Source organism: Hemiscyllium ocellatum, chromosome 28 (genome assembly GCF_020745735.1).
Source record: "Hemiscyllium ocellatum isolate sHemOce1 chromosome 28, sHemOce1.pat.X.cur, whole genome shotgun sequence".
NCBI classification, from domain to species: domain Eukaryota; kingdom Metazoa; phylum Chordata; class Chondrichthyes; order Orectolobiformes; family Hemiscylliidae; genus Hemiscyllium; species Hemiscyllium ocellatum.
Genome location: NC_083428.1, coordinates 28,885,202 through 28,907,838, shown reverse-complemented (window position 1 = coordinate 28,907,838; position 22,637 = coordinate 28,885,202). Strand labels below are relative to the sequence as shown.

General features: G+C 43.3%; 1 protein-coding gene across 3 annotated transcripts in view; it reads left to right on the top strand.

Moving 5' to 3' along the window:
- The window catches only part of LOC132828852 (dedicator of cytokinesis protein 7-like), a 206,242-nt gene that overhangs the window by 133,058 nt on the left and 50,547 nt on the right, over positions 1–22,637 (top strand). For all 3 annotated transcript variants that reach the window (XM_060846007.1, XM_060846006.1, XM_060846009.1), the window contains exons 23-29: positions 1,127–1,222; positions 5,021–5,152; positions 7,934–8,047; positions 12,894–13,040; positions 16,145–16,269; positions 19,391–19,554; positions 22,074–22,210. In XM_060846007.1, coding sequence (XP_060701990.1) covers positions 1,127–1,222; positions 5,021–5,152; positions 7,934–8,047; positions 12,894–13,040; positions 16,145–16,269; positions 19,391–19,554; positions 22,074–22,210 — 915 coding nt within the window. The remainder of the gene's footprint in view (positions 1–1,126; positions 1,223–5,020; positions 5,153–7,933; positions 8,048–12,893; positions 13,041–16,144; positions 16,270–19,390; positions 19,555–22,073; positions 22,211–22,637) is intronic.

The window sequence follows — 22,637 nt, the reverse complement described above, 5'->3', positions numbered from 1 at the left end:
AGGCTATAATCTCAGAATAATTTAACATTTAAGTGGAGGAGGAATTTGGAGAAATTCATTCTCTCAGAGAGTGGTGAATCTGTGGAATTTGTTTACCACACAGGGTTTTGACACTCGGTCATTAAATGTATTCATGGTTGAAACAGACAGATATTTTGATCTGTCAGAATTTCAGGGCTATTGGAGAAAATTAGATCAGCCATGATAGTATTGAATGGTACAGCAGACTTGATGGGTTGATTTGGCACACGTCAGTTCCTATGTCTTATAGTCTGATGGTAAACATCTACCAGTGCAGGCCAACTATGCATGGGTTTCCATGGCATTTGATTCTCAGTGCCCCAACTTCCATAGCTTTCTTAAAATTGCAGCCAAAATGTGGGAACTTTCTTTGCCAGGGTTTAGTTGGTAACATCTTGACAAAACCTGCAAATTTCTGGGCTTTAGCAGAAAGGAAGTCACTGATCTCACATGAAGCTGCATTGTTAAAGTTACAAAATGGTCATGTTGATCCAATCAATGAGAATGAAAGAACTGTGAAGGAACTCGAACCAGTGAGAATGATAGTCAGATGGTTTCTAATATCGTCAAACTTCTATGGGGTATCATTTATTTAGCATGTGGGAACTTAGTTTAACAGACAGTTGAGGAGACAGGAGCACAGATGCTTGGCAATGTCTGTAGCCTGGTGGATGTAACTCATGCCTCTGTGTTGTGGCTTTAATTCTTCACAGTTTACTAATAATTTAGAAGACTGTTTGAAAAGCCCCAGTTCCAAGTTTGTCAATGCCACTCCTAACCTGTGGTCGGAGTTTTCTTATGCCAACTACAGAAAATATTGTGCTATGTATTAATTTTAAATCTGCAGTTGATAGATCTTTGTTAACTAAAGGTATTAATGATATAGGACAGTGGCAGCTACTTCCAGCTCTAGCTGGAACACTTGGAGAAATCTAGAGCCGTGTCTGTGTCTCCCTAATATTCTTTGTCTGAGACTCTCTTTCATTTTCAACATCATGTTTCTCAAGCTCTCCCTCATGCATACATGCACTCTCTCGGCTTCCTGCTTTCCAAAAAATGAATTATTTTATTGTCTAATTGTTTCCAACATTTGATTTTTCTGCAGTTATTCCATGAAGAGTTGGCTTACTGCATTGTGTTAACCAATGGACAAGTGAGAGATCAAGTTTACAGGCATCTGTGGTTCTTCTTTGAACTGTTGGTGAGTTGGTATAATTGATACCTCCTTGATAGAGTCTGTCAGACCAAGAAGAGCTTTTCACTCTTGTATGATAAGCTGCAAACCATACAGCGAAGCCTCTTCCAAGGATGTCCACCTTGAAGACATTTTCCTCCTCCCGCTGTAATGGACACCGCCCCCCCCACGCCCAATTTATCTTTCAGCCCTCTTCCCCTCCCCAATCCTGAAGAAGGGTTATGTCTGAAAAGTCGACTGTCTTATTCCTTGGATGCTGCCTGACCTGCAGCACGCTTTATCACTTCTGTATGATGCCCACCTAACATGCTTTACTTCAGAAAATTGATTTGAAACTGTTTCTGTCCACGTACACTTGGATGTGAGCAGTGATTTTTTTCAAGGCATGGAATTATAAAATCATACAACCATAGATTGTAAAAGGTGCCTGTTCACTCCATAATGCTTATGTGAGTTCTTTAAACTACTCAATAAGCCCCACACCCTCTCTTCATGTCTTTCTTCCAGAATTTTGTTTTTGCCTTTTTAAATGAATTCCATTTTGAAAATCACTCTGGAGTCACTCATGCAGGTGGAGCCTGGATCAGTACACCTCACTGAGTTAGAGAAAAATTCTCCCTGTCTTTCCCTGACTCAGTTTTATGTTCTGTTAGTATGTAAATTTCTTCTTCTAACCCTTCAGGATTTTAAAATCCTTTATTCCTTTAACTTGATGTTCTTAGGAATGTTCCATGATATTCAAAGGCACATTTTACATGTGGCACTGGAAATGTTTTTGGATATCAGTGACATTTAATGCTCAATAGTGATGCTGTTTCATAGGTACTTTGGATACCTCACATGGGACAAGCCAGCTATCAGCAGTAATTTAGGATTGATGGTTTTATTTCCACGGACGTGGATATTGAGGGAAGATATCCCTGATGATGTTTTGTTGGTATGATTTTTCTTGGTATCCACAGCATGCTCCAAGTGATTTATTTTCCCCTGGCACTAACACTTACATCTGAGGAAAGAAATTCTTGCTCCTGTGTGCAATTTAAAGCTCAAAAGGCCTGAAACTTAGATGTGAGACCTGAAGGCTGTAGAGAAGTGTATAACAAACAGGAATATTTTCTGCAGGGGGGAGAGGTTAGGAACTGTGGAAGTACAAAGTTATTTGGATATCTATGTCACTAAGAATTGGGGCACAGGTATATTTAAAAAAATCAAATGCTAAGATGTTTTAGCTTTAAATTATAGGAATTTAAAACATAAAATTAAGACTGTGATACTTGAATTGAATTGAACTTTGATCAGGCCACATCTACATTTAGAAACCAGAACTCCCACTGAATGTATGACTTGATTTAGGATTTTAAAAATCTACAAACTGACCAGTTACTTGGAAAAGACAGCAGTAGTAAAACACAACCAGAGATTGCTAGGCAGGGACTCTATTGATCCAAAGAAATCAAGGAATGACATCGGGATTTGGGGAATGGCAGTGAGGAAGGAGGAACTGATCGTAGGGAGGGAGGAATCATGTTAAAGGAGGGTTCCTGTAGTTGCTGGGGACTTTCCAATCCCTGGGAAAGCCAGCTCACAGTCATTGGATTCAAATGACTCCCAAAATCTGAGGAACAGGGTGTCATTTAAATATCATAGATATGGACCTGCCAGTACATTATGAGTCCCTCTGAGATCTGCCACTGTTAAGACAGAAACAGGAGCATTCATGGCTGGTTGATGCTGGACTAAAAGTGGGTGGTAAAAAGTGGAATATTTCTCCCAAACCACTGGGGTGCCTAAGTTAATTGAAAGTGATGGAATGTTACTATATTCTGACAGGAATCTTGGACTTACCTGTGCAGATAACATATACAGATCACTGTCCTTCCCTTTTTGTGATTTTGTAACCTTGAAGAGGTCAAGATGCTCTGTGCAAAGATCGGCGCCATAAATTCAAATAGCATTTGCCAAATTCTGGAACTGAATTCTTAAATAAACATGGTATTGTTCATGGGCATCAGACACTCTCTCATTACTGTTTGTAAGCTGCAGTGTATTAACATCTGCAATGAGACATGACATCTGCAGTGAGAAATAGTTGCTTTTTCCTCAGTCATACAGATGTGTGACAGATGTTTACTTCTGAGGAATAGTAGACCATCTCCATCACCATCTTCAGGTAAATAATATTTTTTAGTTAAGAATTGCAAGATGTCAGAATGCAGGTACAGCAAGTGATTAGGAAGGCAAAGGAATGTTGGTATTTATTGCAAGGGTTGAAAAATGTGTTGCTGGAAAAGCGCAGCAGGTCAGGCAGCATCCCAGGAGCTGGAGAATCGACATTTCGTGCATAAGCCCTTATTCAGGAATGAGGAGGGTGTGCCAAGCAGGCTAAGATAAAAAATAGGGGGGAGGGACTTGAGGGAGGGGCTTTGGGAATGCCATAGGTGGAAGGAGGTTCAGGTGAGGGTGATAGGCCGGAGAGGGGGTGGGGGCGGAGAGGTTGGGAAGAAGATTGCAGGTCAAGAAGGCGGTACTGAGTCTGAGGGTTGGGACTGAGATAAGGTGGGGGAAGGGGAAATTGCAAGGGAAATAGGAGGATTAAACTGGCAAAGTCTTACTCCAACAATACAGGGTTTTAGTCAGGCAGCAAAAATGTATTGTGTACAGTTTTGATCTCCTTGCTTGAGAATGGACATACTTGCAGTGGAAAACATTCAGAGAAGGTTCACTAGGCTGATGCCTGGAATGAACAGATGCAGGTGGTAGAGTTAAACTCACTGAGCTGGGGTTCGTGTATCCTGGTGGCTAACTTTCTTCCTGTTTAAAAAAAATACAGTCCACAGATTCCTCAAGAACAAACCACAACAAGCAGACCAAACACAGTCAGAAACCCTAACCACCTTACCATACAACAAAGAAGTTTCAGAAATGACAGTCAGATTACTAAGACCCCTCGGAATCCTAGTAGCACACAAATCCACCAACATTCTCAAACAAAAACTAACAAACTTAAAAGACCCAGTACAACCCATGGACAAAACCAACGTCATCTACAAAATTTCATGCAAGGACTGCCACAAAAACTACGTAGGACAAACAGGAAGAAAGTTAGCCACCAGGATACATGAACACCAGCTAGCCACAAAAAGGCACCACCCTCTCTTCCTCATAGCCCTACACACAGATGAAAGAAACCACCAATTCGACTGGGACAACACATCTATCCTGGGACAGGCTAAGCAAAAACATGCCAGAGAATTCCTGGAGGCCTGGCACTCCAACTACAACGGCATAAACAAACACATAGATCTAGATACCATCTATCAACCCCTCAGAAAATGAACAGGAAATGACATCACCACAAATCCCAGGAACCCCATCCAGGACAAACATATCAATATAAAGCAGGAGAAAACAGCTTCACTTCACTTGGAGGTCGCCACTGATGATATTACCTACTGAGGTAATGAAACATCTGATATCAAACCTACAGCTCAGCGAGCAAACCTACACCCTAAACTTCAACCTGAGCTACAAACCTTGCAATTAAACTCACGCTTAGAACATCTTTATGACTGGGGAAATGGCAGAGCAGGTGCGATGGGCTGAATGGCCTATTCCTGCTCTCAGTTCTTACAATTTCATGTTTCGGTGAAGTTCTTCTTCGCTGAAGATCGTCAGCACCCAAATGATTAAAGTGTCTGTTTTCTTCTAGTGTAAAGGTACTGCTGTGTACTTTGAACATTTTATTTCAGATTAACTGCACTGCCAATGGGAAATTAGTCTCCTTCCCTGTCTCTTGTCTTTCAGATTAAAAGTATGAGCCAGTACCTCTCTGACATGGACCGCTGGAGCTATCCTGTGAAAATACGGTTCTCAGAGAGTTTCCAAGGCATTGTCAACACAATGGTCAACATTGGGACAGAGTTTGTGAAAAATCAGGTAGGTAGGAGCTGATAGACTGAGCTCAGACAGAAGAAGTCTGCCTGGCTGAAATTCTGCAGTTTATAATGTTCCACATATTGGGCCACAGTCCAATTTATTCTAATTTCATCTAGTGATGAAATCTGTTCCCAACATTCTGTGAGAATGCGCCCTTCATGGTACAGGGGGTCTCCAATTTGCAAACATTGGCCTTAACACTTATACTTACAAACACAATCACATACAATGGTGTAATTTTAAAGAGCCAACATATGAACGAGTTTCTTGTACTTTCCTATGCTTATGAACAGATTCCTTTATCTTGTCCCGCATTGTGTTCGAACTTGCGTAAAAATCTACTGACATATAAATCAACCTAGCGACACTGAAGGAACGGCAATATATTTCCAAGTCAGGATGATAGTGGCTTGGAGAAGAGCCTGCAGGTGGTGGTATTCCTATGTATCTGCAGCCCTTGTCCTTCTAGATGGAAATGGTCAAGGGTTTGGAAGGTGCTGTCTTTGGATTTTTTTTCTGCAGTGTATCTTGTAGCCAGTACATCCTACTGCTACTGAGTGTTGATAGTGGAAAGAGTGGATGCAAATGAATATGAATCCAGTCAAATGGGTTGCTTTGTCCAGTATGGTGTCAAGCTGATATTGGAGTTGCACCCATCCAGGCAAGTGGGGAGTATTCCATCCCACTCTGATTTGTGCCTTGTAGATAATGGACAAACTTTGGGGAGTCAGGAGGTGGGTTACTCACCACAGTATTCCTAATCTCTGACCTGTTCTTGTCGTCACTGAGTTTATATGGTGAATCCAGTTGAGTTTCTGGTCAATGGTAACCTCCAGAATATTGATAATAGGGGATTCAGTAATGGTAACATCATTGAATGTCAAGGAGTGGCGGTCAGATTGTGTCTTATTGGAGATGGTCATAGTCTGGCATTTGTGTGACATGAATATTACTTGCCAGTTGTCAGCCTGGATATTGTCCAGACCTTCTTGCATTTGAACATGGACTGCTTGAGTGTGTGAGGAGTTGTGAATGGTGCTGAACATTGTGTAATCATTGGTGAACATCCCCACTTCTGACCTTATGATGGAGGGAAGGTCTGTGATGAATCAACTGAAGATGGCTGGGCCTAGGATACTACCCTGAGAAACTCTTGCTAAGATATCCTGGAGCTGAGATGACTGATCTCCAACAACCATACCCATCTTCCTCTTTGCCAGGTATGACACCAACCAGTGAAGAAGTATTTGGCTCCTGATATCCACTGAGTTCCATTTTACTGGAGCTCCTTGATACTCCACTCAGTGAAACGCAGCCTTGACGTCAAGGGCTGTCACTCTAACCTCACCTAATGTAATAATGGAATGGCTTGTGGGAGGAAGTTTCAAGAACTAATTGACAAAAATGAAGAAATGTGATCCCTTGTGAAGTTCAATGAGAATTTAAACCCTGCCGTGCCATTCATATCTTGGGAGAATTGATGAGAAATCTGTGGAATCTGTCTGATAACATTAGCAATTTGATGTGTGTTGTGGCGCATTCAATCCTACTTTATTACCCAAATTTACCATTTGTTAACTCTGGAAGTTAGAAATAAATTGTACTTGTACTGCAGATTGTCCTACTGTTCTAGTATTGTATAGTAAAGTTTATTGTTTGTTCAAAATGGTGGAATTTTATGATCTTACTTCATAAGTCCACTGGTTCTCACTCTTTGCTGACTTTAAAAATCACAATTACTGGTCTCTAGCCAGATTTGACAGTCAGGTTCAGGATCATAACAATCCCAGTGAGGAAGCAGTAACCTTCTGTACACTTGTCCCTGCATATTACATGCTGCTGTAGTTCACTGCATCCTACAGAGCTGTATCGTTGACTGAATTAAGAAAGTTTATGATTCAATGTAGTTATTCCATGGACTCTTCGCTTCTCTGGCTCTTTATTGTTCAGTTTGTGGGAACATTGAATCAGTTCAAATGGGGCTCATTGTCAGCACTGTAAATGCAAAACTACAAACCTCCAGGAATATCAAATTTTCCATACTTATTAAGGCAGGAAGTGGAGGCATACTTGTGCTGTAGTAGTAGTGTACGTACCCCAATACCAGGATGCCCAGGTTCAAATCCTGCCTCCTCAAAAGGTGTGTAGTAATATCTCCAAATAGGTTGATTAGAAAAACAGGTATGAAATATAAAGCAGGTGATGTGGTACCTCAGAGATACTGGTAACAATCCTTTTGTCACCTAGGAATCATCTCCTCCAGGGTTCAGTAGACAGATTGCACAGCAATAAAGACCATCATAGCAGGTATTGAGGCATCCTCACAAGGGACTTAGTGAGGAAAATAAAAGGTTTGAATGTGGCTGTTCACTTGTAGTGTCTTGAAAGGTTGACAAACTGGATATTCATGTAAATTGGGTCGTTATAGGTGTATAACTGTTGTTCATTCTTGTTTCTCCCATGATGTTATAATTCCATTTGCATTGACATTTTGTTCCCCTCTGTTTCTGCTGATACTCAGGATAGAACTGGTAATGGTTGCATTTAGTGGATATTACGTTTGTGACTTATTTATTTCGAGTTTTCATTCTCTGAGAGCCCGAGTGTAAAGGAAGTAATGATTGCTATGAAATGATGAATGTCACAGTTGGGTGTGTGAAGAATTGGATTGGTGAGAGAAGGAGGAGGCATTAATCTGTAGGGTTGCCCTTTCTTAGTGACTGTTACAGCACAGGGAGAAATATGTTTGAAGATAACTGTTGTGACTTTATATTTCTCCAGGATGCTGAAATCACTGAAATGACAAACCTGAGCCTTGGGTTCTTCCTGAATGACTTGCTATCCCTCATGGACCGAGGTTTTGTTCTTCGTCTGATTGGTCACCACCACAGAGAGGTAACAATGTGGAGGCTAAGTTAAGCAATTCTTTAATCAGAACTATCTCCAGAATCAATAGAACTGTACAGGAATTAAGGGCTCAATTTGATCTGACCAAACAGTCATTAAAATTTAAGGAGAAAGTGACTACAAGTAAAATTGTTAGTGTGCAGTGAATCAACGATATATTTGGTTCTCTTACACTTTGTTTTCAGTAAGGCATGTTAACCAGTATAAACAATACTTCCACAGGCTCATACCCGGGATGAAACAACCTCACATGTGCAATCAGGTCACATATAGGTTTTCGTTAAGAAAAAGAAGGAAGCATGTCCGGTACAGACAACGGAGATCGAGTGAATCCTTAGAAGAGTATAAAGGCAGTAGGAGTATACTTAAGAGGGAAACCAGGAGGGCAAAAAGGGGACATGAAATAGCTTTGGTAAATAGGATTAAGGAGAATCCAAAGAGATTTATAAATACATTAAGGACAAAAGAGTAACTAGGTATAGAATAGGGCCCCTCAAAGATCAGCAAGGCAACCTATGTATGAAGCCACAGGAGATAAGTATTTTGAATCAGTGTTTACTGTGGAGAGGGACATGGAAGATATAGAATGTGGGGGAATAGATGGTGACATCTTGAAAAATGTCCATATTACAGAGAAGGAGGTGCTGGATGTCTTGAAATGCATAAAAGTGGATAAGTCCCCAGGACCTGATCAAGTGTACCCTAGAACTCTGTGGGAAGCTAGTAAAGTGATTGCTAAGCCTTTTGCTGAGATATTTGTATCATTGATAGTCACAGGTGAGGTGCCGGAAGACTGGAGGTTGGCAAACATAGTGCCACTGTTTAAGAAAGGTGGTAAGGAAAAGCCAGGGAACTATAGACCAGTGAGCCTGATGTCAGTGGTGGGCAAGTTATTGGAGGGAATCCTGAGGTACAGGATTTATATGTATTTGGAAAGGCAAGGACTGATTAGGGATAGTCAGCATGGCTTTGTGTGTAGGAAATCATCTCTTATGAACTTGATTGAGGCTTTTGAAGAAGTAACAAAGAGGATTGATGAGGGCAGAGCAGTAGGCGTGATGTTTATGGACTTCAGCAAGGTATTCGACAAGGTATCCCATGGGAAACTTGTTAGCAATGTTAGGTCTCATGGAATACAGGGAGTACTAGCCATTTGGATACAGAACTGGCTCGAAAGTGGTGGTGAAGGTTTGCTTTTCAGACTGGAGGCCTGTGACCAGTGGTGTGCCACAAGGATCAGGGTCCACTGCTTTTCGTCATTTATATAAATGATTTGGATGTGAACATAGAAGGTATGGTTAGTAAGTCTGCAGATGACACCAGAATTGGAGGTATAGTGGACAGTGAAAAAGGTGACCTCAGAGCACAATGGGATCCTCATCAGATGGGTCAATGGGCTGAGGATTGGCAGATTGAGTTTAATTTAGATCAATGCAAGATGTTGCATTTTGGAAAAGCATATCAGAATAGGACTTACACACTTAATGATAAGGTCCTGGGAAGTGTTACTGAACAAAGAGACCTTGGATGCTGGTTCATAGTTGTTGTGGTTCTGCTCGCCGAGCTGGAAGTTTTTGCTGCAAACGTTTCGTTCCCTGGCTAGGGAACATCATCAGTGCTGTTGGAGCCTCGTGTGAAGCGCTGCTTTGATGTTTCTTCCGGTATTTATATTGGTTTGTTCTTGCCGCTTCCGGGTGTCAGTTTCAGCTGCAGTGATTTGTATGTGGGGTCCAGGTCGATGTGTCTGTTGATGGATGTTCTTGCCGCTTCCGGGTGTCAGTTTCAGCTGTAGTGGTTTGTATATGGTGTCCAGGTCAATGTGTCTGTTGATGGAGTTTGGGGATGAATGCCATGCTTCTAGGAATTCTCTGGCTGTTCTCTGTCTGGCTTGTCCTATGATAGTGGTGTTTTCCCAGTCAAATTCATGTTGCTGGTTGTCTGAGTGTATGGCTACTAGAGATAGCTGGTCGTTTCGCTTTGTGGCTAGCTGATGTTCATGGATGCGGATTGTTAGCTGTCTTCCTGTTTGTCCTATATAGTGTTTTGTGCAGTCCTTGCATGGTATTTTGTAAACTACGTTAGTTTGGCTCATGCTGGGTATTGGGTCCTTTGTTCTAGTGAGTTGTTGTCTGAGCGTGGATGTTGGCTTGTGTGCTGTTATGAGTCCTAAGGGACGCAGTAGTCTGGCTGTCAGTTCTGAGACGCTCCTGATGTATGGTAGAGTGGCTAGTCCTTTTGGTTGTGGCATGTCCTCATTCCTTGGTCTATCTCTTAGGCATCTGGTGATAAAGTTGCGTGGGTATCCGTTTTTGGCGAATACCTTGTATAGATGTTCCTCTTCCTCTTTTCGCAGTTCTGGTGTACTGCAGTGTGTTGTGGCCCTTTTGAATAGTGTCCTGATGCAGCTTCGTTTGTGTGTGTTGGGGTGGTTACTTTCATAGTTTAAGACTTGGTCTGTGTGTGTTGGTTTCCTGTGTACCCTTGTGGTGAATTCCCCGTTGGGTGTTCTCTCTACTAACACGTCTAGGAATGGGAGTTGGCTATCCTTTTCCTCTTCTCGTGTGAATCGAATTCACCACAAGGGTACACAGGAAACCAACACACACAGACCAAGTCTTAAACTATGAAAGTAACCACCCCAACACACACAAACGAAGCTGCATCAGGACACTATTCAAAAGGGCCACAACACACTGCAGTACACTAGAACTGCGAAAAGAGGGAGAGGAACATCTATACAAGGTATTCGCCAAAAACGGATACCCACGCAACTTTATCACCAGATGCCTAAGAGATAGACCGAGGAACGAGGACATGCCACAACCAAAAGGACTAGCCACTCTACTATACGTCAGGAGCGTCTCAGAACTGACAGCCAGACTACTGCGACCCTTAGGACTCATAACAGCACACAAGCCAACATCCACGCTCAGACAACAACTCACTAGAACAAAGGACCCAATACCCAGCATGAGCCAAACTAACGTAGTTTACAAAATACCATGCAAGGACTGCACAAAACACTATATAGGACAAACAGGAAGACAGCTAACAATCCGCGTCCATGAACATCAGCTAGCCACAAAGCGAAACGACCAGCTATCTCTAGTAGCCATACACTCAGACAACCAGCAACATGAATTTGACTGGGAAAACACCACTATCATAGGACAAGCCAGACAGAGAACAGCCAGAGAATTCCTAGAAGCATGGCATTCATCCCCAAACTCCATCAACAGACACATTGACCTGGACACCATATACAAACCACTACAGCTGAAACTGACACCCGGAAGCGGCAAGAACATCCATCAACAGACACATCGACCTGGACCCCACATACAAATCACTGCAGCTGAAACTGACACCCGGAAGCGGCAAGAACAAACCAATATAAATACCGGAAGAAACATCAAAGCAGCGCTTCACACGAGGCTCCAACAGCACTGATGATGTTCCCTAGCCAGGGAACGAAACGTTTGCAGCAAAAACTTCCAGCTCGGCGAGCAGAACCACAACAACGGATACCCGAGCTACAAATCTTCAATCTGGTTCATAGTTCTTTGAAAGTAGAATCACAGGTAGATAGAAGGCGTTTAGTATGCTTTCATTTATTGGTCAAAGTATGGAGTACAGGAGTTCAGAGGTCATGTTGCAGCTGTACAAGACATTGATTAGGCCAGTTTTGGAATATTGTGTGCAATTCTGGTCTCCTTCCTATCGCAAGGATGTTGTGAAACTTGAAAGAGTTCAGAAAAGATTTACAACGTTGTTGCCAGGGTTGTAGGGTTTGAGCTATAGGGAGAAGCTGAATAGGCTGGGGCTATTTTCCCCGGAGTGTTGGAGGCTGAGAGGTCACCTTAGAGGTTTATAAAATCATGTGGGTCATGGATAGGATAAATATACAAGGTTCTTTCCCTGAGGTGGGGGAGACCAGAACTAGAGGGCATATGTTTAGGGTGAGAGGGGAAAGATATAAAAGGGACCTAAGGGGCAACTTCTTTACAGCGAGGGGTGGTGTATGTATGGAATGAGCTGCCAGAGAAAGTGGTGGAGGCTGGTACAATTACAGCATTTAAAAGGCATCTGGATGGGTATATGAATAGGAAAGGTTTAGAGGAATATGGGCTAAGTGCTGGCAGGTGGGACTAGATTGGGTTTGGGATATCTGGTCGAGTTGGATCAGATGTCAATGTGCAGTGCTCAGAATGTGTCAGGCTTTGTCTCTCACATGTACCTAGACTCTCTACAGTGTAAAAGCAGGCCATTCAGCCCATCAGTTCTCCAAACAGCATCCCACCAGGCCTGGAACCCTGTATTTCTCATGGAGAATCCTCCCAGACTGCACAATGGGCAATTTAGCATGGCCAATCCACCTAACCTACTTGTCTTTGGACTGGGGGAGGAAACCCATGCATTTACAAGAAGAACGTGCAAACTCTACCCAGTCAGTCATCCAAGACTGGAATTGAACCCAGGTCCCTGGCACTGTAAGGCAGCAGAGCTAACCACTAAACTACCACACTGACTGTAAATACATGTACTGATCAAACAAGTCAAGTAATCAACACCATGAAGTAAGAAATCAGAATTCCCAGTGTTTGAAAGTAGTTTGGTTTATTATAAAAGCTGATATCATTGGGTGAGTTTAAATCAGGGTTAAGTATACAAGCTCAAGAATTCAGTCTTCACTTGTGGGATTGGAGTTAGAGGGAAAAGTGTCTAGTGTATTTTCTGGCCAGAATACCTGACCACATTTAACCACACCCAGACATGCTCAGAATTTCATGTTCATTTGTACATGTCACGGCAACACTGAGACTTTTATTCTTAGCTTCTAGAGAAAGCTGCAGCCTGGCCTCATCTCCACGACAGACGCATCCACTTCCTGAGGGTTGTCTGTAGCCACGAGCACTTTGTTACACTGAATCTACCGCTTGCATCACGCTCCAAGCTTCAAGATGACAACAGGCTCTTAGAGGTAGAGCTTCCACAACCTGAAACCTTATCACCCTCTGCATCCCAACCTCAATATAACCTGTACCCTCCTGGCCCCAGTATAACCTGTACTCTCCTGACCCTTGTAAATCCTGTACCCTCCCGACCCCTGTAAAACCTGTATCCTCCTGGCCCCTGTAAAACCTGTATCCTCCTGGCCCCTGTATAACCTATACACCTCCTGACCCCAGTCTAACCTGTACCCTCCTGACCCCAGTATAACCTGTATCCTCCTGGCCCCATATAACCTATACCCTCCTGACCCCAGTATGACCTGTACCCTCCTGACCCCAGTATAACCTGTACTCTCCTGACCCCAGTATAACCTGTATCCTCCTGGCCCCATATAACCTATACACCTCCTGGCCCCATATAACCTGTACCCTCCTGGCCCCATATAACCTGTACCCTCCTGACCCCAGTATAACCTGTACCCTCCTGGTCCCATATACCCTGTACCCTCCTGACCCCTGTTAAACCTGTACCCTCCTGGCCCTTGTAAAACCTGTAACCTCCTGACCCCAGTATAACCTGTACCCTGCTGACCACTGTAAAACTTGTACTCTCCTGACCCCAGTATAACCTATACACCACCTGACCCCAGTATAACCTTTACACCCTCCTGACCCCAATATAACACCCTCCTGACCCCAGAAAAACCTACACCCTCTTGACTACGGTATTACCTATACACCCTCCTGATCCCAGTATAATCTACACCATGCTGACCCCTGTATATCCTGTAGCTTCCTAACCCCAATATAACCTGCACCCTCTCACACCCCAATATAACCTGCACCCTCTCACACCCCAGTATAACCCACACCCTCTCACACCCGAGTATAACCCACACCCTGTCACACCCGAGTATATAACACGCACCCTGTCACACCCCAGTATAATACCCACCTTGTCACACCCAGTATAACTCACACCCTGTCTCACCCCAGTATAACCCACACCCTGTCACACCCAGTATAACCCACACCCTGTCACACCTCAGTATAACCCGCATCCTGTCACACCCCAGTGTAACCCACACCCTGTCACACCCCAGTATAACGTGCACCCTGTCACACCCCAGTATAATAACTACCCTGTCACACCCCAGTGTAACCCACACCCTGTCACACCTCAGTATAACGCGCACCCTGTCTCACCCCAGTATAATACCTACCCTGTCACATCCCAGTATAACCCACACCCTGTCACACTCGAGTATAACACCCACCCTGTCACCCCCGAGTATAACATGCACCCTGTCACACCCCAGTATAATACCCACCCTGTCACACCCAGTATAACTCATACCTTGTCACACCCCAGTATAACCCACACACTGTCACATCCCAGTATAATACCCACCCTGTCACACCCTAGTATAACCCACACCCTGTCACACCCCAGTATTATACCCACCCTGTCACACCCCAGTATAACCCACACCCTGTCACACCCCAGTATAACCCGCACCCTGTCACACCCCAATATAACACCCACCCTGTCACACCCCAGTATAACGTGCACCCTGTCACACCCCAGTATAATAACTACCCTGTCACACCCCAGTATAACCCACACCCTGTCACACCCCAGTATAACGTGCACCCTGTCACACCCCAGTATAATAACTACCCTGTCACACCCCAGTATAACCCACACCCTGTCACACCCCAGTATCACGCACACCCTGTCACATCCTACTATAACCCGCACCCTCTCTCAGACCCCAGTATAATCCTCGCCTTCTCAGAGCCCTGTACAATCAGCGCCGTCTCGTACCGCAGCATAACCCTCACCTTCTCACACTCCAGTACAACCTGCACCCTCTCAGACCTGATTATAACTGGCACTCTCTCAGACATCAGTACAATCCATACTCTCTCAGACCCCAGTATAACTCTCACCCTCTCATACCCCAGTATAACTCTCACCCTTTCACACTCCAGTATACCCCACGCTGTCTCGTACCCCAGCATAACCCTCACCTTCTCACACTCCAGTATAACCTGCACCCTCTCAGACCTGATTATAACCAGCACCCTATCAGACTCCAGTACAATCCAGTCTCTCTCAAACCCCAGTATAACCCTCACCCTCTCACACTCCAGAAGAACTCACACCTTCTCAGACCCAATTATAACTGGCACTCTCTCAGACACCGGTACAATCCATACTCTCTCAGACCCCAGTATAACTCTCACCCTCTCACACTCCAGTATAACCCGTGCTGTCTCATACCCCAGTATAACCCTTATCGTCCCACACTCCAGTATAACCTGCACCCTCTCAGACCTGATTATAACCAGCACCCTATCAGACTCCAGTAAGTCAACTCTCTCTCAGACCCGAGTATGACCCTCACCCTCTCACACTCCAGTATAACCAGCGCCCTCTCAGGTCTGATTATAACCAGCACCTCCTCAGACTCCAGTACAATCCAGTCTCTCTCAGACCAGAGTATAACCTGCACCCACTCTTACCCCAGTATAACCCTCACCCTCTCACACTCTAGTATAACCTGCATTCTGTCACACCCCAGTGTAACCCATACCCTCTCAGACCTGATTATAACCAGCACCCTCCCAGATCTCAGTATAACCTACACCCTCTCAGAGTCTAGTAGAACTCACACCCCAATATAATTCACACGCTGTCACACCCCAGTGTCACCTGCACCCTCTCAGACCCCAGTATAACCCACACCCTCTCAGACAACCCACAACCTCTTACACCCCAGTATAACCCACACATTCTCACACCCCAGTATAACCTACACTGTTTCAGACCCGAGTATAACCAACACCCTCTCAGACCCCAGTATAACTCATATCCTCTCGACCCCAGTATAATCTGTTTTTATTGTCTTCACTTGGTCCTATGGGTCTGCTCTGGATCATTGGTGTTCCTGCAGCTGATTGAGCAGCTATTCCTGATCCTGAACCAGGCCCAACCTCCTTCACACATATTGTTATGTGCAGTGTAACTCCCTGTCATACAGTTGCACTCAGATCGCACAACAAGCTTCCTGCTAAAGTTCCAAAATATACTTTTAAACTAAAAGAGGACCAACATTTCTTTTTGCAGGATGCCACTGTTCATGACTCTGTCGCTGGAATGTTTAGACTTTCCAGGAAATTCCATCAGCAGCACTTCCTGGTGGGACTGCTCTTAAAGGAGATAGCTGATGCACTGAAGCCAGATTCAGGAAGGTGAGCAAAGCAGATGTACTAAGACTGAGGCTGCATCCCATTGTAATCAAGAGGATGAATGTTCTATCCCACGCTTCTCCTCGTCTGGCTCCATTTTCAGTTTAAAATGATGGAAGTGAAGAAAATAATCCTATAAAACTAACAGTAAATCGAATGTAAAGCATGGCAACCTGATCTTCACCAAGGTGATTTTAACCATTACTCCACTTGACACCAGGAAGAAAAAGTAGCCAATTACCTTGCAGTGTCTGGTTCATCATTAAATGAGATCATGGCTAATTTGATAACCCTTAACTCCGCATTCCTGCCTTTTCCCCACTAACCCTCGATTCCATTACTGATTAAAAATCTGTTTGTCTCAGCTATAAATACATTCAATGACTTCGCTTCAACAATCCTCTGTTGTAAATACTTCCACAGCTTCACTACTCTCCAAGAGAAAAATATATCTCTCTTTTAAATGTTAAATTACTCTAAGGTGCCCTTTGGTCCTAGACTATCCCAAACCCTTTCCACATCTACCCTGTGAAGTCCATTAAAAATCATGCATGATTCAATAGTGTTGCCTCTCATTCTTCTAATTCCAACAAATACAGGCCTAAATGACTCAACCTGTTGTCATAAGGCAATTCCTCTATACCTGGTATTAATGTAGTGAACCTTCTCTGGATTGCCTGCAATGACAATGCATGTTTCCTCAGATTAGTGGCCAAGAACTGTTCACAGCTGTGGCCTGACTGATGCTTTGCATAGCTTTCAGAAACCCACCCTACTTTGATACTTCATTCCCTTTGAAATAAAGGCCATTCGCCTTCCCTATTACCCAAAGAGCTTGGATGCGTTTTGTGATTCATGTACAAGGGCTTCCAAATCCCTCTGCTCTATAGTTTTCTGCAGTCTTTCTCCATTTAACTAATATTCAACTCCTCTATTCATCCTGTCAAAGTGCCTAACCTCACATTTTCAAACATTACATTCCACCTACTAAGTCTTTGCACTCTAGTTTAATCTGTCTATGTCCCTCTGCAAACTCTGCGTTATCCTTACCATTTGCCTTCCCACGTATTTGTGTGTCATCCACAGACTTGGTGATAATACATTCACTTTCCTCACCCAAGTCATTAATATATATTGTAAATAAATGTGTGCCCAGCCCTGATTTGTGGCATACCACTAGTTACAGGTTGCCATCTTGAAAATACCCTCTTATTCCAACTCTGTCTTATTTTAGTTAGTCAATCCTCTATCCATGCTAATATACTACCTCCAACACCATGGGATCCTACCTTATTAAGTAGCTGAATGTGTGTTACCTTATCACACACTTTCTGAAAGTCCAAATATCTTACATCTACTAGTTCCCCTTTATAAATCTAGCTTGTTAACTCAAATAATTCTAAGTTTGTCCGACATGATTTCCCATTCATAAAGTCACCATATCTGGACTTGCACCATTTCCAAATCTCCTCTCATTTGTGTTCTTGCTGACCTACACTGGCTTTTGTTTAAGGTAAAAACAATGACTGCAGATACTGGAAACCAGATTCTGGATTAGTGGTGCTGGAGGAGCACAGCAGTTCAGGCAGCATCCGAGGAGCAGCAAAATTGATGTTTCGGGCAAAAGCCCTTCATCAGGAATAAAGGCAGAGAGCCTGAAGCGTGGAGAGATAAGCTAGAGGAGGGTGGAGGTGGGGAGAAAGTAGCATGGAGTACAATAGCTGAGTGGAGGAGGGGATGAAGGTGATAGATCAGGGATGAGGGTGGAGTGGATAGGTGGAAAAGAAGATAGGCAGGTAGGACATGTCATGGGGACAGTGCTAAGCTGGAAGTTTGGAACTAGGATGAGGTGTGGGAAGGGGAAATGAGGAAACTGTTGAAGTCCACATTGATGCTCTGGGGTTGAAGTGTTCCGAGGCAGAAGATGAGGCGTTCTTCCTCCAGGCGTCTGGTGGTGAGGGAGCGGCGGTGAAAGAGGCCCTTAATTGTAAAATCCTCACTCTTGTTTTCAAATCTCCCACCTGGCGATGCATCTCTGTGACCGCCTCCAGGCTGGTGATGTTCCAAGTTATCTGGCCTTCCTCTAACACTGACCTCTTGAGCTACTCCAGTTTTACCTGTTTCTCCAGAAGGGGTGCTTAGCTCCAAGTCTTTCCAACTGCCCTTTGCCTGTCTATCGCTTTGTCTCTCTGCTTCTTTTAAGGTATTCCTTAAAACTGACCAGTCTTTTAGTTGCAAACTAAACTAAAGTTGTATATTTCTGATGTGGCTGGTGTCAGACATTGTTGATAATCACACCCACAAAGAACCCTGGAATATTTTCTTACGTTAATGAGCTTATACACATTCAATTTGTGGTTGATGTTCTGTATCCAGTTCCAGCTAACACTCAGCCAGCAATATAAACACGTAGCAAAACACCCTCACAACACTGTTGCACCAACGGAGGACTAAAATAAAAGCAAAAATATTGCAGATTCTAGAGATCTGAAATAAAAACCGAAAACGCTTGAGAAACTCAACAGATTTTGCAGCACCTGTGAAACAGAAACCTATGTTACTCCTGACAAGAAGCTTCATGAATAAGAGTCATAATGGACTAAACAGTAACTGTTTCTCTCTCCACAAATGCTGCAAAACCGGCTGAGTTCAGTATTTTCTGTTCTTAATTTCCTTTCCCACAATAATTTTGCAACAGATTCTTCCATACAGTAACTGAGCAACACACACACACACACATACAGGAACCTAGCAATAGAAACATTCACACATTTCCTAGTAATAGGCATACATTGTCTTAGCAACACACAAAGCTCATACACAACATGAAAGCATCTATATGTCTCATAATGTTTAGAAAGATGTGCAAACACACATACGTAGATCTGCTAACAAATACATTTGTTTGCACACACCACCTTTGGAGAACATGTGTACTGTACATGTACATTCAGACAACTATTATTAGATGTGTAGGTATGAAATTAATAATACACACGCACTTACACAGATTGTACATTGTTACACACAAACACAAGCTAATTTTTTCATTCTCTCATGCCACCGTGCACTTTGACAATGTAAGTTGCTGTTTGATGTGTTTAAGTGTTATTGCTTCATGCAGGTTGATCAGAAGAGAAGCAGTGAACTTGCTTCATGGCCTCCTGGCTTCTCATGATAAAGACCCAAGGCTGTGGAACCGTGTGCTGAAGGCGAAAGTGGCATCATTGTACCTGCCACTTCTGGGCATCATTCTGACCGCTCTCCCTCAACTGCAGAACCTGTCAGGTAAATGAAGTGCAGGAATTGGCAAAGGCTGTGGGGAGGGCACAAGAAGTGTGATGGATAATAACAGAAGTAGAACACATCCTGATTCACAAGAAATGATGAGTAATACAGCTCTGAATCTGGGTTAGGATTTCCTCCTAGCTTCCTCCTTTAGGTCTCTCTCTCTCTCTCTCTCTCTCTCTCTCTGAGGCCTGTGTTTAAATTAAGATTTTCCAGGGGTTCGTCATGAGACTGAACTGTGTGACAACAGCAGATTCAGGCCAACAACGAAGCTCTGAAACATGGCTGCCATCTTGGGGTGCCAGTGTGTGCAGCGGAGGTGCACTCTAGTATTTAACAGGAAATGATCTGGTGATACAGAAACAGACTGATTGCAACAGAAAGGGAGGATTTTCTCTCTAACTCTATCATGTCTGCACTAGCTCTTGCGATGGCATCATTACCTTGTGCCAATCTCCTGCTATCTCCTCATACCCTTGCAGACTATTTCCTCCAAATTTGCATCCAGTGCCCCTTGCTTCCCACTGTGGGAGAGTTTAGGACTATGCAGCAACATTATTTCGGAATGAGGGGTTTCCCATGTAAGACCAAGATGAGGAGGAATTTCTTCTGTCAGAGTAGAATAAATCTGTGGAATTCTTTGCCACAGAGAATTACTATACAAGACTGAGAGACAGATTTCTGATCAGGAATGGGATCAAGGACAAAGGGAAAAGGTAAGAAAGTGGAGTTGAGGTTTATCAGATTAAGCATGATTGCATTGAATAGTGGAGAAGATATGATGGGCTGAATGGCCTACTTTTTATGGTCTTATGGCCAGAATGCCTTGGTATCACTGTCTGGACTCGACAATGACCTCCTAACAATATGTTCGGTGCACTGGAGCCAAGATCAAAAGGAGAGTATCCCCATACATAAAGTTTAAAGGAGAGTAAATCCCCCTACATAAAGTTTAAAGGAGAAATAATCTCTGTACAGAAAATTTAAAGGAGAGAGAATCTCTGTACAGAAAGCTTAAACGACCAACTGGGGCAGCAAGGTCAACACATCACAGATAGCTTCACTCATCTTGGGATACTCTAACATGGCAGAATTTTACTAAAACACTGTTCTTGCTCCCAGATCTGGAAACAGAAAAGAATCCCAAGCTTACATTTTACTGAGCAGAGCCTCCTATTAGGGAAACAATCTGGGCAAATAATATAGAGGCACCTAAGAGGAGAAAAGAGCTGCACTTACATAGCACCATTCACACGCTAAGATCATCACAATGTGTTTCCCAAACAATTAAGTTCTTCTGAAGTGTTCTCCCTGTTATTGAATACAATATTAGTACATGAAAGAGAAAGGGATAGAAGCTTTCGCCAATAGGGTTAAGGAACAAGGATTTTAAAAGGGTTAAGGAAGAAGGAGTTTTTATGGAGAATGAACATGAACATAGATCAGTTAAGCTGAATGGCTTGTTCTTGTGCTATACATTCTATTTATGGTAACTTGATCTAAATTTGTTCAAGTCTGTTCATGGCACTGGGATTTGTTGATTCATTATCCAGGTAATAAATTTGACTTGTGTAGTTGGCCAGATGCTAACATGCAGGGCAGTAGTGAGGGAGCACTGCTTCACTGTTTATAATCTGTCTCTCAGGTGAAACATTAAACCAGCACTCCATGTGCCCTCTAATGGTGGATAGAAGAGATCACATGTTAATCTTGATGTGGAGGAGCTGGTGTTGGACTGGGGTGGACAAAGTTAAAAATCACACAACACCGGCTTGTAGTCCAACACGTTTATTTGGAAGGACTAGCTTTCGAAGCGCTGCTCCTTCATCAGGTGGTTGTCACCTGATGAAGGAGCAGTGCTCTGAAAGCTAGTGCTTCCAAATAAACCTGTTGGACTACAACCTGGTGTTGTGTGATTTTTAACGCTATTCTTGATGTCCTGGCTGATACTGATCTCTTAAATAATGTCACAGAAGCTGGTTACCCAAATATTGTCAGAATGTTCCTTGTGGGGAGTTTGCTATGTGTAAATTGGCTGTCGTGTTTTCTCTCCATTAAAAGTGACTATACTTTGGAATGGACCTCATTGGATTTAGAGTGTTTTGGAGCATACTGAGGATTGTGTAAGTTGCTATATAAATGCAGCTTTCTTTCACTTCATAAAACAGAGATAAATAACGTGATAACTGGTGTATAATTATATTGATATTTGCAACTTGGAAAAGGTCCCAGTGCAGACAGTAAAATTTGCAAGATTTTCACTCAAGCATTTGCTATCGGTCTTCACGCTGCGTGTTTGGGATGAAGCGCGGTTTCAGATTCTGTGGTCTTTGCTGAGCTATTCCAAATAAAACTCTGTCCTGTTGAATTAACCAGGGTACTTTGCAGTTGACTTCACTAACTGTAGAATGAATCATCACGGTGCCTTTGCAGAAAGGTGGAAGTTGATGATCTCCATTTCCCAGGTTTACTGATGCTGCCTAAACTTATTCCTTTTCCTATTGAACTTTTGTTTTTAGATTCAGATGGCTCAAAGAGCAAATTGACGGCACGCTATTCCATTCCCAGAAATGCCTCCAGCCTCATATTCACATCACCAGTGATGTTGACCCCACACACTACTTCAACAAACAGATACTCAACTCCCATCGCAGGGGTAAGCTCTTTCCACTCCAGGGTACTTAGCTTCAGAGTTGCCTCTCAGTGCTGAATCCAGCAGCTCAGACTAGTCTCGGCTCTTTAACTGACCCTGAGGTCCTGAAGAATCTAGGTTGTCACACAGTTATCACACAGAAAGAGACTACTCAGCCTACTGTGTGTGTATCTGTGTGTGTGTGCGACTGTCTGTATCTGTGTGTTTGTGAGAAAGGGAGAGAGTCTGTGTGTCTTTATATATGAGAGAGAGAGAGAGGTGTGTGTCTGTGTGCTCTTTAGATGGTGACATGCTTGGGTTCACCCATGTTCTACATTCCCCTATTTTGCCAAAATTTCAACTAAGTTCTATCAAGACAAATAATGATTTGGATAAGTTGCTGTGAGCAACAGCTCCCTTCTGGAAGGAGCAGGGAGCCAGTGGCTATCAG